General features: G+C 37.8%; 1 protein-coding gene across 2 annotated transcripts in view; it reads right to left on the reverse strand.

Annotated features, from left to right (window-relative positions):
- Positions 1-18360, reverse strand: part of dennd1b (DENN/MADD domain containing 1B) — a 139229-nt gene that overhangs the window by 14246 nt on the left and 106623 nt on the right. For both annotated transcript variants that reach the window (XM_008406565.2, XM_008406566.2), the window contains 5 exons: positions 14928-15018; positions 11369-11409; positions 8396-8431; positions 7964-8020; positions 5535-5624 (listed from right to left, as the gene is read on the reverse strand). In XM_008406565.2, coding sequence (XP_008404787.1) covers positions 5535-5624; positions 7964-8020; positions 8396-8431; positions 11369-11409; positions 14928-15018 — 315 coding nt within the window. The remainder of the gene's footprint in view (positions 1-5534; positions 5625-7963; positions 8021-8395; positions 8432-11368; positions 11410-14927; positions 15019-18360) is intronic.

Genomic DNA, 18360 nt, shown 5'->3' on the forward strand with positions numbered 1-18360 from the left:
CTTTAAAAAAACAAAAAAAAAAACACCTGTGATTTCTTTTTCCTGCTTTACATCTGTGTTAGCCCCCCCAGTCTCCCCTGAACCCAGAGCTGCTCTCCAGGCTGGCATCCCTCCTACCTCACCAGGTGAGCCTGGGGCTCAGGCCGGCCGCACGCCTGCTGGCTGTCATTGTCCATAACACTGTCCCAACCTCTACCTCTCCTCTGTGCTCTTAACAGCTGTCACTCTGCAGCTTCCAACCTGAGGCAAACTGCAAAATGCATGCCTGTTTGTGCACGCTGAGCACACAGGCACAATGTAGTCTTTGGATTAAAGAGCTCTGGTACAGACATACTTTTTATTTGCATCACAAAAGCACATAAAACACACAAGCAAACACGCTGCATATAGTGAAAATAAATATTAAACAGATACTGGTGCTAAAGGAGCCAGAAGAAATAAAAAAACAATTTCAAGAGTCCAATTCAGTCCTGCTTTCGTCAAACGAAAGGATTCACGCCCACATCCTCCGTCGACACACTCACCGATCGTTACAAATCACTCACACGGCCGGATGCAGCTGAAATCTAGATACATGTGACAGCGGCGCTTCCACTTAGGCGCAGGAGTTAGCTGAGCAAATAGAACAGGAATTTCATAACAGACTATTTTCCTGTGATTAATTAAAATGAGGCAGACAGAGATGTTGGCTTCAAATACGAACAACGCGAAAAATGCAAAAGGAATCTTTGCTTTCTACAATAACGTGGAATGTCGCTAATTATTTGATGACAAACTTTTCCTGAAGTCCCCCAGCTGTTTAAAACTTGGATATACAATGTCCTGTATATTTAAGTTTTTTTTTTTTTACATGTTTAATTTAATTGTGATTTTAATAATAGACCAACACAAAGGCAAATAAGACAAAAATAAAAAAAATCTGGCTTGCATTTTTGTATTCAGACTCAGTATTTCAATCTCAGTGTGAATACGCTGTTCCATGGAGAAAATTAATGAACTTCCTTGAGATTCATGAAGATCAAGGAACACAACAGACGGGTCAGAGGGAAAACTGTGTAAGACAAATTCACCAACCAGAGAAGAGCATGGAGACTCTGGAGGAGCTGCAGAGATGCACAGCTCAGGCTGGACAATCTGCCAGCCTACAAATCTACAGAACAGAACCTACAGGCAGCGAAACATGGCAGTGAAAGCATCATGGTCTGGTCATTTTTAACTGTGATGAGACTTTGAAACTGATACCACAGCAAATCTTCATCTACCCTGATTGAACTTGAGTTATTTTGTAAAGAAGAAAGGGCAACATTTTCCATCTTTAGATGTGCAACACTGCTAGAAACTTCACCACCAACAGCTGACGCTTCTGCAAAGTACTGATGAGACTGAATGTGTATGCGGAAAACATTTTTCAGAATTATTTGTAAAAAAAAAAAAAAAAAAAAAAGTTCAAAAAGCATTAAACCTTTTTCTCCAACTTCACAATTATGAGCAACATTGTGTTGGCCTATAACATTAAACCTAAAAAAAAAAAGAAGTCAAGTTAATCATTCAGCTTTGTTAAAACATTTAAGTTAGGATGCATCCCTGAGAACAATTAAATGTACATACTGACTCAGTACTTCTCAAACTACCATGTATAGATAAACAGTTAAATTAGATACATTTTCAAAAACAGGTTAAAGCCTGTTTTCCTCCAACTGTGAGGTTTCTACTTCATCACTTTTTGAGTTTTTGCAGCTGAAAACTATTTTCTTTATCGAGTTTTATTGCCTTCTAATCTTTTCCCAGTCAAATAAATAAATCAAAGCCAGATTGAAGCATTATTGTTAGATTTGGCAACGAAACGCTGTCATTGTAGTATTCGCAGATGGTATGGACAGAGATTTGACCCTATAAATGGAGCGAAGAATAAAAGGTTGATCAAGCAAAAGGGAGCTTGCCGAGTGGGGGATGTTTGCAGGTAATTTCACTTAACCTTTATTTAACAGTGTTGGTCTCGTGAGATCAATTTCTCCAGGAAAGAACACCTGGTCAAGACGGTTGTGGGCAGAACGAACATCAGCATCAACGATGTATAGGAGTCAGCCTCAAAGAGAGAAAAAAACTATGGATAAAAGGTGAAAAACAAAGAGCTGGAACGATTCCACAAACAGAAATGTAAATATGCCGTGAAATAAACAGGTGAAAATAGAAAGGAGTGCTTTCAGAAAACAAAGACCTGGAGAGCATCTCTACCTAAATGATTTGGGTTTTGCTTCCGTTTCCAGTCTCGGTGGAAAAATGAAAAAAGACGAGCCGGAAAATAAAACAAATTTATAAATTTTGCAACATTTTCTAAATAAATTTTTATGGAGTTTCCATTTTTTGACGGTTAATAAAAACCGACAACCATGAATTATGAAGCTCCTCTTGGCTTCTGAATTTACAGTTTTTGTTTTCATTTATCATGTTTTACACAAAAACCCTGATGAGCTTATAAGAGTTTTAATATAGACGCGTTTAATTATTAATCCACCAAAATAAGGGAGGCGGGCCAGTAAGAAAAGACAGTAATGGTCAGAGTGTATGATTAACTAGAGAGTGATTGACTACATGTAAACAGACACACAAAAGCCACGCTGTGGAACACGCCGTCCTGCGTCCTGACCGTCCCTCCTCCCGCCGTCTCCAGGGACCTGTTACTGTGGCAATGAGTAGGCCTCAGTGGCATGAACATGGGTGTGAGTGTGTATCCTGAGCCCGGTGTGTGTGTGTGTGTGTGTTAACAGTCAATCTGTGTGTGCGACGGGCCGTCTTTGTCTGAGAGGGAACGGCGGGGGAGGAGGGTGTCCGAGGAGGCCTTTAGAAAATCCCTAATTGCCGTTCTTCTCCTCTCTCCCCCGGCCGTCACACCTTCCCCACACTAAGACTTTCCAGCCTCATCACACACACAGGAAACACAACGCTAATTAGACACAGCACAAGCTCTCCTAATCACACCCGTACGCGGCTGCGACCGAAATGTCAGCATGTGCATGCAGGCATCCGTTGGTTTTTTTGTTGTTGTTGTTACTTTTTTTTTTTCCCCCAGAGTCCACTTACAATTTATGTGTTCAAAAATAAGAGGTGGAAAATCCTCCACAGAGGTGTAGATATGAGGTGGAAGATGACAAAAAGCTCCCTGAGAAAGTATTAACTTTTATATATTTTTTTTTCACGGTTCAACTACGAGTTTTAAAGTATTTTATTCTGATTTTAGGTGATGGAGAAACGCAAAGAAATTAATTATTGTGAATTTTTCAAAATATCTTGCATTTCTACTCAGCCTGCAGATAATAACTTGAAATTTTATGCCAAATAAAATGATTTTGTCCTAGTGTAAATTATTCTCTTTTTGCATCACTTTAAATTTTTGGAATGAATAAAAATCTGAAGAGTGTGGTGTGCATTTGTACTGATCCCTTCTGATGCTTGATACCCCTAAAGAAAAAGTTTTTGTAAACAACTGCCGTCAGGTGATTTATAAATGGTGTTTACTTGCACGTCATCTAATCACTGCATAAATACATTCTTTCTCTAAAGATGTCAAAAGTTTGTTACATTATATTGGTGGAAAAAAATATCTTAATGAAGACCAGAGCTGACAGATCAGAGATTAAGTGGCGGAAAAATTAAAAGCAGGGCTAGGTTATAAAACAATATCCCAAAGCTTTGAGCATTTTGCTAAAACCACGGCTGAAAAACAAAAAGGGTGTGGTAAAAACGCAAACCTACTAACAAACACATGTCCACCGACAGCAAAAGGAGAGCATTGTTCAAAATAGCAGCCAAAATACATGATAACTCTGGACAAATGATGCAGGAAGGAGGAAAGGGTCACAAGGACAACTATTAGTTGTTCACTCCATTTTTATGGAGGACTGGAAAGAACGTTTAATTGTTTCTGGAGTTTCCCACAAACTAAGTAAGGAACATAGCAAACATGTGGCAGAAGGTCTGGCCAGATGAGAGACACACTGATATTTCTAAGCGACATTGAGTGGTGGAAAACTAACACATGAACAGACAGCACGATCCTGTGGTGATGTTTGTGAAGAGGCTTGAGACGATTCTGAAAGAAAACTGGTCAGAGGCAGCAAAAAACGTGGAGGTTCACCTTCCAGCAGGAACACCAGACTGAACACAGAGTCAGGATGGAATGATGAAGATCAGTGGCACATCTACAAAACGGCTTAGTTTATTACTTCAGGAAACTGTGGCGTACTCCTTACCTTAGATCAACATTTAGCTCCTTTTATAAACTGTGGTATACTTATTACTTCAGACCAACATTTAGCTTAATACTTTTAATATCGGAGCAAGACTTAGAGAAACACCTCCCTATTAGTTTCCAAATCTAGAACAAGCTTAGAAAGTACCACCTACCTAACAACCCAGAACAATAATCAAACATGGAGAACCAACATTTAGTTTTATCAGAACAAGAATCCAGAGAAACCCCTACTAGTTAATTAATTATGGACTACCTATTCTTATTAAACATGGAGAACCAATATGTAGTTTTACACATTTACCTTTTTGTCTTTATTTTGGTTTGTTGTTTTGTTTGTATTTCATTCTAATTCATGTAAAGCACTTTGAATTGCCTTGTTGATGAAAATGTGCTACATGAATAAAATTACCCTACCTGTCTAAAACATGCAGGATTGCTGAGGACTGAAGGTGGCGACCACCGGTTTCTATTAAAGCATACTCATGTCAGATTGGCCCAGTCAAAGTACTGATCTAAATCAAATTCAAAGTCTGTGTCAAAACTTAAAAAAGTAACATTGACCAATTTACTTTCGCATAATTAGAAACTCCCTGCCTTATGAAACTTGTGTTCACTTTTAGAATGAGAAAAAATAAACTTCTTCATTAGTTTGTTATAATTAAACTAGAAAACATGTCATCCTTCCTGGTATATTTACTGATGATTGTGTGTTTTGCACATCAAGCGCCAGCTCTGCATACAACAAAGACAAGATTTTTGCAATCCATTTTTGGAGCACAAGCAAATTCTTCAGAGAAAATGCTGACCAGCAGATGAGTTGCTACGACTGTCCGTGCTGTTCAGAGAAAACCACTGAGTGTACAACAACGAGCGCGTTGAAAGGGAAGGAAAAATGCTTATGATTACATTTGGAACCCTGACAAACTGCTGTACTTCCAACAGAGAGTGTGAGGAGGGGGGGAGAGAGGAGAAGTAGGATGGTGATAAGAAGAAAAAAAAAGATCTGGAGCTACAAAAAACAGGAGAAAAAAAATTGCAACAAGAAAGGAAAGTGGACAGAAAATAGTGCAAAAGTGGAAGGCTGAATTCATGTTGGTCAAGTGAAAACTGAGCTGCGGTGTGATCAGGCAGTGTAAATGTGCATAACTCATTTACTGATGTGCTTCTGTAGCATTGTGTGTGCGTGCGTGTGTGTGTGTGTGTGTGTGTGTGTGTGTGTGTGTGTGTGTGTGTGTGTGTGTGTGTGTGTGTGTGTGTGTGTGTGTGCGCGTGCACGTCGTACCCGTCTCATCTTTTGCAGTCTCCTTGGAGACAGGCTCTTGGTGCTGGTGGGAGACCCTGGACGGACTGTCATCCCGTCTTCTTCGTCTTCCTGAGAAAGCGAGAGAGAGCGAGAGCGAGAGAGAGAGAGATGATAATGAATATAAATCTGAGACTTTCTGTCTATTGAGTGATCAGTGTGAGCACCAATGTGTGGATTTCTGAGCTGTATAAATGTTGCACATCATCCAGTAAAGTACATTTAATTCACAGGTTAAAAGATCAGTCTGCTTATATATTTTATTTATAGCCTGAAGTAAAACTATTTACCTTAAAAAAAGCATTACGTGGCACATTTTAAAATAAATGAGCTGTTTGGCATCAACCAATATAAGATTCTTGGAGCATGATAACCTTGAAGAAACGTATCATTTCATTGTATTTTAAACAAAATAATTTCTTCTTTTGCTACAAATATATTCAAATTTCTTAAGCTGTAGTTTAAAAGCAGTGCTGCATTAGTAAAAGTTAAGGGTGGAGATACTTTAGTTCTCAATCTATGATTGTATTTTTTCCAACTGGAAATATGTCAAAATAGCTGAATTTGTTTTTCTTGAAAGCGTAAAAAAATCCCCGCAAAAAACTTAGGAACTTTCTTTCAGCCAGTCGACTGGCAGTGTGCAGCAACAATATTGGGAAGGAGAATCGCTGCGCTACTCTACTCATTCTGGTACTTTTCAGACATCTTTAAAATGTACAAGTAAACCTGAGACCTGAGAATATTATTGCCTTCTTTGTGTTTTTGGGGAAGTAAATCCTAACCGCTAATTGAAACGGTTTCTATGGATTACAGAAGGACAGAACATTAAACCAAACTCATTCACTAGTGAACAATATTACCTCCTCAAACAGTTTTTTTATTATGAAAAACAAGCCCAAAATTTCAAACACAAAGCTAAACTTCGATTTTAGATTAATGTGAGAAACTTAAATAGGATAAGTTCTACTTCTTGCAGTGAAATATTGTATTGCTTAATTAATAATATAAAAATTATAAATTTTTCAGCAACAAGGCAATTCAAGGTGCTTTCCAAGAAGAAAATATGAAACAACAAACAATTCATCATCAAAAATCCATCCATTTATTTTCTTACACCCTTATCCCATTGGGAGGGGTGTGGGTGCCTATCTCCAGCTGACAATGGGCGAGAGGCGGGGCCACCTTTACAGGTCGCCATTGTCATCAAACATCATTATCATAAAATATTGGAATAAAAACTAAGATCAATTTATGTTCCAGTTATTTCTAATCAAAGGCAACTCTAAGCAAAGGGTTACTAGTCTTGATTTGAAGGAAGGAGGGAACTGCAAAAATGCCAAAAGGGCACAAACGTGTAATTGATTATTAGTAATCAATTACAGTAGCTTCCACTAAAAAAGTCAGAAATTTTTGAGTTTGAAAATTTGAGAGGAAACTCAGAAACTTAATTCTCAAATTTTCCAGAAAAAAACTGTCCTAATTAATTTTTTTTTTAATTTCCGAGATTCATCTAAACATTTCTTTGTTTTGTCAAGCAAATTTTTGACTTTTCAAACTCAGAATTTTCCTTGTTTTCTTCTAAGAATTTCTGAAGTTTTTGGCAGAATTTTTCCCCCTTTCTACAATGGCCCTGACACACCGTATCACATAGTTCCTCATAATGTTGTGATAAAATTTTAAGTCCACATCACCTAGCCTATTCTCAAGACATTTCTATGCTTATCTTAATATTTTAAACAAATTTCTTCAAAGATTAAAAGCACAGAATATTAATGATGCACCTTAAACACATTCTTCATGCTCTCATATCCCTGGAGCTGATTGAAAAAAGTGCAGCAGAGACTCTGTGCAATCACAAATTAATTTCTCCTCTGAACGAACATGAAAATCTGCTTAACTTCAAAATCAAACAGATTTCTGCACCTGTGTTTGCCTCCACCGAATGTGTTTGTGCAGAACGAAGCGCACGCCTCGTGTTCGTCATCATTGCCCTTTCTCCTCGCTTCCCACTGACAGATCAAACTGCTATTGCCTTATCAAATCCATCAGGCTTATGGAAACATACACCTCGTTACATTAGCTTTGAGGAAATCACAGGCTCACTGATGAAATATGCAGACAATAAAAGAGAAAGAAGGGCTGGGGTTTCGGATGACATGACAGGCCATAGCCAGAGGGGCGCTAGTTAAAAATGTACAGCCCCGAACAAAGCGCTAAGCAGGCTTCAACAGTCATTAAAAGGCCCCTACGTCAGAATCACACACTCCATGTAAAGCAGCCTTCCTGTCTGTTTCTATGAGGAGGCATGTGTCTGTCTGCATGCCTCTGAACAAAGTTGTGTACGTGTGTGTGTGTACGCGCACGCGTGCGTGTGTGTTGGCATGCAGCTGTGTCGGTGCATGCCGGCTCACCCTTGCTTTAAGTCTGCCCTTAAAGTCCCGAATGCCCCGCTTGGCATGAACCTTGGCCTAGGAGGGGTGAAACACACACAAACACACACAGACACAAAGACAGATTACTAATCAAAACATGTCGAATTAGCATTCTGCTCTGGTTTCGTGTAACATCAAGAAATTCTTTGATCCCTGTGGCAAAAACACGCAGACAAAAGGCTGGATGAGAGAGCCTCGCTCGCTAACAGGAGGCGATAACATGAAAGGGCACCCTGACCACCTATTATACCGCGCACAACACCACAGTCAGCCGTGAACAATGCTCTTTAGCTACATTACCAATTATAATCAACATGTTTTTGAACATGCATTATAACATTCAAGAGTACCACTTCTTTCTGTGGAAAAAAAATAAATCTAGAACTGGAAAAAAAACCAAGTATTAAATACCTTTGACACAGCTGTGTTGAAAAATGCTCCTCCTCTCTGTGACAAAAAAGAAAACAATATTCAGAGATTTGAAGATTTCACATATCGACACACAAAACCAGGCTTTCATACAAGGACAAAAATATGGGATTTTAAAGGTTGTTATGGATTTTATTACTTTTAGTGTCGTCACAAAAGGCACAAGGCATTGCAACACGCGCACAGGCCTGATTGACAGCGCTCAGACGCCAACCAGACTCTGATTGGTTATTTCTGACTTGGAGTGGTGCATTTCTTCAGACGACAATAGTAGATCAGGGAGGAGGTGGACAGATTATCTGTCTCATATTAAACTGTCATGATGTGGTGACAGTTTCAACATGTAAAAAAAACAAAAAAAAAAACATACTTTTTTAAAAGTTACATACTGCATCTTTAACAGCCTAAACTACAAACCAACAGACACTGAAATGGGCTTTGGAAAACTTTGAAGTTGTGCTGAATCAAACTGACTAAAGCCTACAGCTGCACCTATTAGAGCATGTAGAGAGGAAAATGCCTGTGCTCATATGGCTCACCTAAGGTGAGCTCAGCCGATAAAAAGACCCAGTTAGCTATTGTTAACAACATGCAAAAGGTCATTTTACCAAGACAAAAAAAATAATGTAAATATACTTTCTGGTGATAATCACTAAACACAAAAATCTGTTATGGCTTCATTTAGAAAAACACATTTTATCATGAATTAAAACTGGAAAATATCTGAATCTGAAACATTCGATAAATAGGAAATCTCAAATGTTACATGAGCCATTCGAGTTCCCCTGTGTGACATTTAGATTCCTCTATTGGCAGAAAGGCACTAATTAAAGTCTAAATGGGTAAGGAAAAGTACTTCTGCTGTATTATTATTACTAGAAAAATCGAGATATAAAGGAGCAGCCTGGTTCCACTGAACAAATCAACTTAACACGTTCATGTTTAAGTTTTATAATGTTTCCTAAAGGTGACTAAAGTTTCATTTCACTGTAAAGGAGGGGCTGGATTGTGTTTTGAATTGATCTTCCAAACTGACCATTAAATGAGTTGGAATCCTGAAATGTGAGAAACCCACATGAAACTTGAAAATAAAGTTTTCAAAAGATACAAAAACTTTATTTTCACAGTGTGACCATGATTTACAAACACAATCAAAAACATTAAACTGTTTTTGATGACTATTTGCCACCTGATACACAATGCAGGATGATGGAGTTGAGTCAAACATGTTCCAGAGATACAAACTAATAAAATGATTCAAAATGATTTGAATATATTTAAGACTCATGAATATAGAGAGATATCTGCTATAATAGCCAAAAAACAGGATGCTGGTGCAGAAACGTTCCTGTTTTTATTTGAATTAATCTGTAGTTATAGTGGACCTGATAAATTGGGTTTGAGAAATTGGGTTCAGCAGCAAAATATCAAATACAAAAAATAGCAGCAGCGAGGCACTAATCATCTAAAAGGGATTAAAAATTGGCCAATTTTTTTTTTGATCAACAAGTCAAATATCAAAAAAATCTAAGTTTTTTTTTTTTTTTTATCCAAAGATTAATCCTTTTTTCAGTCAGTAAACATATTTACTTTAGAGAATCTTGCTTTTAAAAAAATACAAATGTTGGAGAAGAAAAAGCCAGTTATGTCTCAAGCTGAGATGGACACATGAAAACCTGGAATAGGATTCAGAGAGAGAAAACGACCCAATATGAGGCTCTTTCTAAGTTCACTGATGGATAAAAAGGTGGCTCCTTCTCCCCTTCAGGTTAATGTCAGGCATCAGAAATCTAATTTCAACCTCCAAAACTGATCAGCTTAAACTCCTGATAAGTGTTGGACTTTCATGAGCTTGATTAAATTGAAGGTTTAATAGCCCAGTCATTAAACATCCTATAGAGTATTTAATAGTTAGTTTGTAGAGTAAATTTAGTGTCAGTGTCACAGCCTTCTAAGATAAAAAGCAAAAATTACTCCAAGCTAAACTTTGACCAATGAAATGATCAGATATTTTTAAAATTTATGCAAACCTCTGCATCGCTCAGTCATATTGCAGGAACAGCATAAAATGGTGCTGATAAACTAGCATACACTAAGCAATTCACAGCATTCAAGAGCTTTTTATTAAAAAGAAGCCTAAAGGAGTGATGGAGGGGACTGTATTTCATCCTCTGAGTTGGGAAGGCTGACATTATGGTGCCCAATCTGTTTCTCTCGGTGTCTTTCTTCTTTTCTCTCAGAGTTGCTGTTTTCTTCTCAGTTTGGTCTTTAGTGTAAGCACAAAACGCCGACTAAACGGCTAAACAGAGTAAATGGCAGACAGCGTTTCAGAAGTTGACAGAAAGAGAGGAGGAGAGGGGCCGAGGTGAAGGCCTCTCTTATAGATCCCTGTCAGTCAGGAAATGTGAACTTTAACAAACCTTTGAAGAGCACTCTAGAGAACTAATTCAGCCTTAGCTGACGGCGTGGGGAGATAGGGAGGGTGAGGGAGAGTGAGAGACGGGGGAGAAATCGGGGGGAGGGGTGACAGAGATGAAAAGGGGGAGAGAGATAAAGACAGATAGATAAGGGAAGGAAAGGATATGAGGGAAGGGCCCAAAAGAGATGAAGGAAGAAGAGATGTATGTTCTTGGGCTGGTTCAGCGGCGTAACGCCTGTGTTTGCTGCCAGATCAACATGTCATGTCGGAGGACGTCTTGTCACGTCAAATCGCTTCTGTCTTCCTCCCTGTCTGTATCCAGTGTCCTGCTGCACGCGCCGCTACACACACACACTCACACACTCCAGCTGGATCTGCACGTTCAGGCAACCCCTTCATTCCAAAGGCAACAGCAAGACTTCAAACACTGAGCTGTGTCAATCAGGCCTTCAATTAAATATAAGTGGAGAATAAAAATGAAACGCAAGGAACCCGGAGAGAGAAGCTGGATGCTGTACAGGACGTTGTGTAAATACCTTCACAGTGTGCATCCACTGCTGGTAGGACCTTGAATTACCTGAGGAGGTGAGGGAAAACCAGGGATATGAATTAATCACCGTTTCATCAGAAGCTTGCTGTTTTCAGGATGATTCAAAAGCAACATTATAAATCACTATGAGCAACACTCAGACCCAGAAAAACAATCCTGAATAAACTATAGTTTAAAAAGGTTTTAGGACTGAATGACTTACAGAGCTGTGAAAAAACATTCACCTCTTATATTTTAACTCTTAATTGTCCTTTTTTGCCACATATTTGTTTGACATCAGGTTGCCAAACAAATATGAACATCATCCAAAGACAAGTAAATACAAAATGCAGTTGTCAAACTATAATTGCCTTTATTAAAGAAAAATAAATATCCATGCCAACCAGGATCTATGTGGAAGAAATTTCCCCCTAAACTTCATAACTTCCACAATGTTTGTGATAACTAGAAATGAGGTTTTTCCATCACTTTGGAGGACTTCTAGCAATCAGCTGCTGCGCTTTCATTGATTGTATAAATGAATGAATTGGATTAATGAAGAACTTAATGGAAACATGGCAATTTACAAAATAAAAAACACCTTTTTTTCGATAAATCGTTCTTATGCATGGATGAGGTCGTTTTTCAGCTGTAAAAAATGTGTGTACTTTGCAAAACTGCAATAGAATCTTTTTTTTCCGCATCACTTGAGCAACCGGATTTGACTGGTTTCATAAAAGACGAAGGAGACAAGAAGTGGTAAGAGGAGGACGGTGCAGTGTGTGGTTCAATTTTAATTGCCTTTCATTTAATAGAAACACCACAATTGCAAAATTGTGTTTTTTCGTCAAAGTTTTATGTGCATTTGTAATGGAAATGCAGCTGCCATGATTCATGAGTCCCAAAGCCTTGGAAATGACTTTAAAACCTTTGTTGACTGATGGATGGAAGTTTCCCATGTGTTTCTGAATTCCATTGGTTCAAGGCATGATGTGCTGCTTTTTGTGACATTTCAGCCTACTTTGTGCAGTCAGACTGGTTCTATGTCAATAACTACTTAAATCTGCAGGTGTGGCAGTAATCAGGCCAAGTTTGGGCCTGATTACTGCCCAACCATTTACCCTATATTTACAGCTATATTTTCACATAAACTCAAATTTTTCAACTTTAATAAAGAAAATCGTCATTTGAAACACTTTTTTGTGTTTCCGTGGTTTATCTTTGTCTGATGTTTTGGATGATCACAAACTTCAAAGTGTGAAAAAGTAAGAATAAAATAAATATTTAAGCTGTTTGGTAAACCTTCATCTTTGGGAGTTAAAACTTAACACAAATTGTAGCAACCATACGACATTTTGTTGAGAATCCTCTAAGGCTTTAAGAATCTTTTATAAAAACAAACCACTGGGTTGTGGTGCTTTGCTTTCAGTTTCTTTTAGTGCACAACTTCAGTTTTTTATTTAAGAAGCAAAAAGAAAAATTACATCCAAACATTTCCATACTTAGCTGTAAAGGGACAACACAACTGTTACATTATAAATCAAAATATGAAAAATGAAGACTAATAAACATTTTGCTAGGATTTTCCCTTAAACTTCTTTTTCAGTTTCATAGAAAATGATTTTTCTGATATCTGCGGTTCTTTGTTGTCAGCATGAGATAAAATTTTGATTCTGAATTCAAACAGGAATCTGAAAGGAAACTCTGAAAGGCCATGCGATCAAGGGCAATGTTTTATTTTAGTTTTCAGATGCATTTTTCATTCTTGCACTAAAATTTAACAGGGTTTTCCTTTTTTGCCAGTTTCCACAAAATCCAGCAAGTCATGCTCTCAAAGAGAGAAACCTCACACACACACACACACACGCACACGCACACACACACACACACACACACACACACACACACACACACACACATTTCTGTTTGGCTTTTAGCTTGGCATGAAATACTGAACTTGTAGTCAAGGATTCTCTAGCTGTCGGTGCAGGCATGACATTTGCAAAGAGCAGCATTGCATTAGGTACGATTATTATTGGGAACATACATTTCATAGCAGTGGTGCTTATGTGTGCTATAAATGGCACAATGCTGACTTAGCAGGAGATTATTTACATATGCTTTATGCGTAAAGAGATGATGCAGGAGTGCTGTTTACTCAAAGCCATGCTTCTTCATACACCATAGAAATGTTAAGCAGAAATACAATCCAGGCACAAGCCCACATATTAGAATATTATTGAAAAACTAACCGATTTCTTTCATTTAAATGCAAAAAGTGAAACTGTAGCAGAGTGATATATTTAGATGTTTTATAATATGGTCATCCTGATGATCCTGTGACAAAGGCCAAGAGCCAAAACCTGTTGGTCTTTATCTTCATGTCACCAGATGTTGGAAAAATGAAGTTGTACTGAAAATATTTGGCTGGCTTAAAATCTGTCCAGCTGAGTCAATGACATCTCTGAGGAGGGTAAGCAAGAAAATAAAAACGGTCACTGACAGAGAAACCAGGTCCTCACTTAGTGATGTATCAAAATAGTTTAATGAAAAGTTAAGTGGAAGGAAAAAGTGTGTTAGAAAATATATGTGGTTGATAAGTATAACTACAGCTTTGAGAGGATTGTGAAGCTGTAGTTTCAATATGTAGCAATCTGGTCCTTGTTAAAATCAAAGAGCATTGATACTGTAATTCATGAAAAAGAATTCAGTGCATATACTTCATAGTACAAGAGCAAACCTTCAGTAGGCTGACAGTTCTGAATTAAAAACATGTTTTCTTTGGTTTTATGTGAAATATTAACTTTCTTAAATTAGAATTTTGGGCTTTCATGAGTTGCAAGCCATAATTATTTAAATATGTCACTTTGTGTTTTAATTGTTCAATTCAGTAAGTTAACTAAAATACTCTTTTCTTAAAAAACTACTTTATTCAGATGTACTTTATACATATGCAGGTATGTACATGCATATACGGCAATAACATGCTCATCTTCATCAAGACTCCTGAAGACAGATCAGCATCTTGAACAAAGTAGAGCGTTACATGCTGGTGATTCATAGTTGGGCCAAACCAAAGACTCAAGATCAGCTCTGCCATTTCAACTTCTTCTTCTTTCCCAAAAAGAGTCAAGATTTCCAGGAGCTTCTTAGGAAAAGAAGCTCCTGTTTGTGGTAAATTTACAGTGGCATTGTTTTTAGCTAATATAGTCAGTGATAGAGGGTCTGTTCATTTTCACATTTCTGGTGTCAGAACTGAGAGTTTTGAGCAACACGACTGAAAAACCAGGAGTTGATTTTATGACATTTGTAGCTCACGATGCTAACTCAACCATCATAATGGGTTTTACATATTTATTTCAATTTTTTTTAACACATAAAGCTTTACTTGGTTGAAAACACAATTTCTACTGCAGTAAAAGTGTTAAACATAACTCTTTTGGTTTATTTTTCTTCCCCTCCCTGTGCTTCGCATGAACAATAGCACAGCAGCATCAATCAGGTGCAATAAATATGAAAAATAAATACAGTTAATCTTATTGACAGACAAGTCTGGCACTACTCACTTCCACAGAAGCCCCCCTCTGTGATCTCTTCTTCAAACACATCGGTGAAGCCGCGGCCTGCGTTTAATTTGGCCAGCCGTCCGTCGATGAACTGCAACCATAAATTACAACATGCTTATTAAAGGAGTGGAGGGGAAGCGGGAGAGGGGGCACACTCACATATACACAGATTCAAACACTTAAGCCTCAGAGGGGTGTTATTAATCCTACCTGACGGAAACTACATCCAGAGATTAGGTGGGTTTCCAGGTAATAGGGATTTGTTAATATGGAGCAGATGAGGGATTAGAGCTGCAGTCTAAATTCTGCACACTGTCTGAGACATGAGGAAGTTTCATTTCCTCCCTTTGTAACACGGAGCCCACTAAACTCCACGTCATAAATAAGCACTTAACAGCCGAGACAGCTGCACGTTTTATTAGCTCAGTGACAAACAGCACATTAATATGTCACGAAATAAACAATAACAAACACTCGTCGAGTTAAATTAATAAACTATGTGCATTGTTCGGATAAAAAAGCGATAAGAGTTTGCTTGCTGATTAAATCAAAACAGAGGAGAGAGATTACAGTTACAAACACATTAAAACCTCTAGAGCATTTTGGACCATTATAAAGAATCTGCTGCCACACCAGGAGTAGTTTAACTCTGTTGTATATCCTGTCAAAGCTTTGACATAGTTATTAACAATGAACATCTTCCTAATTTAAGAAACAATCATAGAAATCCCCATGTTAACTGAGTCCAAGTTTACTTTACTGGTAATGTCTCAATATTTTACATACTAATAAAGCTCTGGGGAAAAGGGCAATAGATTGTCTAGCATTTTTATAAACTCTGAATAAAAATAAAGTCCTTTAAAAAAACAGAAAAGTTTACTTTCAGGAGTCATATACATACATATGGATATATTTATATATTGATATAATCTTTGACACTTGAACCATATGCAGAAATATTTTCAGTTGTAGCCATGTTGTTTTGTCCAGGTAGGTGGAAAAACGGGTAAAAATGATGCAACATCACAATGAAAATAATTACAGTTTATGTAAAAAGTCCATCTGTGTTTTCAAGGCAAACTTTTTTAACTGATATCATTAATTAGTGAGATAAACCTTCAACCTTCCAAACCCTATTTAACTTTTTTAATAACTAACAAATGGCAGTATAGTCTTTCAAGAATAATAATTAAAAATAAACTTGACAGCAACATATTGTCAGACCACTTTTTTATTTTTTTTTGTTAATGCAACAATCCTACTCCTCCCCCTTGTGTTAGCACGTCCGCAGTGTAACACCAGTACAGCCTGTTCTTGGGTGCATGTCCTCAGGGACAGCCTGCTAACTAGCGACCGACACGGCTACCCGCTCCTCTGGTCAGGAGAGCTGGAAACTAATCATTAGATCATTTTAATGAGAGGTGAGACTGCAGACTCCATCGGCTGCTCCGCTACATGGCTGGTCCAATTAGCGGAGATAATCAACCCAAATCATCACCTAGCCCGAGCCTCCACTTAAACACCCTGCACCCCCACTCAAACCCTGGCCAGATTACCTGCCTCGCTGTGGGCCTTAATTGGACATTACTCAACAATGGCAGGCTGTGATCACAAACATGTAAACCACCACTAAAAAAAAAAAAAAACATCTGTTACATCTGCATGAACAGTAACAAAGGGGAGAAAGTCATTTTCTCTGTTTTTAGAGAGAGAAGAAAAAGCACTTAAAATTTTAAGACCAAATTGGGGTCAGATTTATTAACACGAAACAGATGATTTTAGAATATTGCAGTTTTCAGATCTATTTAACTTTTTCTCACCTAACAGCCACAAAATTCAATGCATCTCATTGTCTTTAATTGTAAAATAGAAGGAAAATACGATTCAATGCAAGAGAAATTCTCCAATTTCTCTTGCAAAATAGCTTGCTGTAAGCTGTGCATGCTACAGCAAGCTGTTGCTACAGCAAGCTTGAACAAATTCAAATTTGAACAATTTGAATTTGTTCAAATTGGAGAATCTCCAGAATTACAATGGATCTGTTGATTAATGCCATGCTGGGTCAACCTGTCAGATTATCAGTTCGTAGTTCAGTACTTCCTTTTTCGGATGACGCATTAAACTCCATCAGCTGTTCAAAGCTTAGCAACGCTTATAAACTTGTATGAAGCTTCATACCTAATCTATAGTAGTGCACACTAAACTTTTCATATTTTTATTTTAAAATAAAAAATAAAAACAGAAATAAAAACACTTCTAGCACAAAATGATGTTTGTGAAAAGGTTCAAGGTGTATTGCTACATATGCAAGGCACCGGAATGGCATTCTCTCCCATAGAAGGGAGCCTTAATATTACCTTAAGGCTAAAGTTTAAGATAAAATTAGGGTTACATTCTACAAAGTCATGTTGTGAAAACAAAACTCTGCCCCCAAACAAATTTAGAAAAAATTCCACTAAGGTTGGCGGAGTCAAGATATATTGAGGGGCGTGGCCAAAAGTGGAGCTGAGCAGGAACGAAGAACCAACTTATGCACTTTATCGCGATATTTAACAATTACTTAAATCCCTGTAGCGATTTTTTAAAGTGACTAGCAACTAATGTAGAGATTTTTCCTGCTACTAATATGTCGACATTCTGTGAAGCAGCTGACCAGTGAGACGATTTCATACCTGAACGTGGGTCTGCAACATAAATGCTAACCAAACTGTGCTGTTATAACCAATAGGAAAATTCAACTGCAGTAGCCACTGTTCAACTTCAGGAGGCCAGACCTGACATTAAACACATGTACACAAAAATGTCCAAATTTGCACAGAAACATAAAGATAGCACATTTACAAACCTAATTAGTTTATTTGCTAAAAAAAGTTGCTTTGGCGATTGCAATTACAAATCCATGCAAAGGTTGTGAATTTAACAAAATCAATCTTCATTACATGTTGTAAAGGGACTTTGTTTTAACTTGGTAAAAAAGAGGAAAGTTATTGATCCTGCAGCTTTTGCCTCAGTTTGTTTGGCCTCTAGTTTGCATAGCCAGAAATTAAGAATCGACAGAAGTTCATTTAGAGCAACATGAATGTAGAGCATAAAAGGAGCCCAAACACTTCTTTATTTGAAGAGTCCCCATGAGTAAAGACTACGACCAAGGAGAAAGTGGCAGCTGTTGACACTGCAAGATATGTTGGGAGAGATGTCAATCAAGCGTACAGGAAAAAAAACCCTCAAAATCTCACGAGGCGCGGATGGAAACATTTGAAATCAACAGTACTGAAATCTGTTCAGTGGTGCCACATGCTTGTTAACTCTGTACTTTATGGAGGAAATGCATTAAGAGATCCAAGATTTATGTAAAAATTGGCTTTGCTATTTTCAGAGACTCTTTCCAATACTGCCTTGGCAATTCTGCTCATATACACCAAAACTGAATAAA

Source organism: Poecilia reticulata, linkage group LG4 (genome assembly GCF_000633615.1).
Source record: "Poecilia reticulata strain Guanapo linkage group LG4, Guppy_female_1.0+MT, whole genome shotgun sequence".
Taxonomy (NCBI): domain Eukaryota; kingdom Metazoa; phylum Chordata; class Actinopteri; order Cyprinodontiformes; family Poeciliidae; genus Poecilia; species Poecilia reticulata.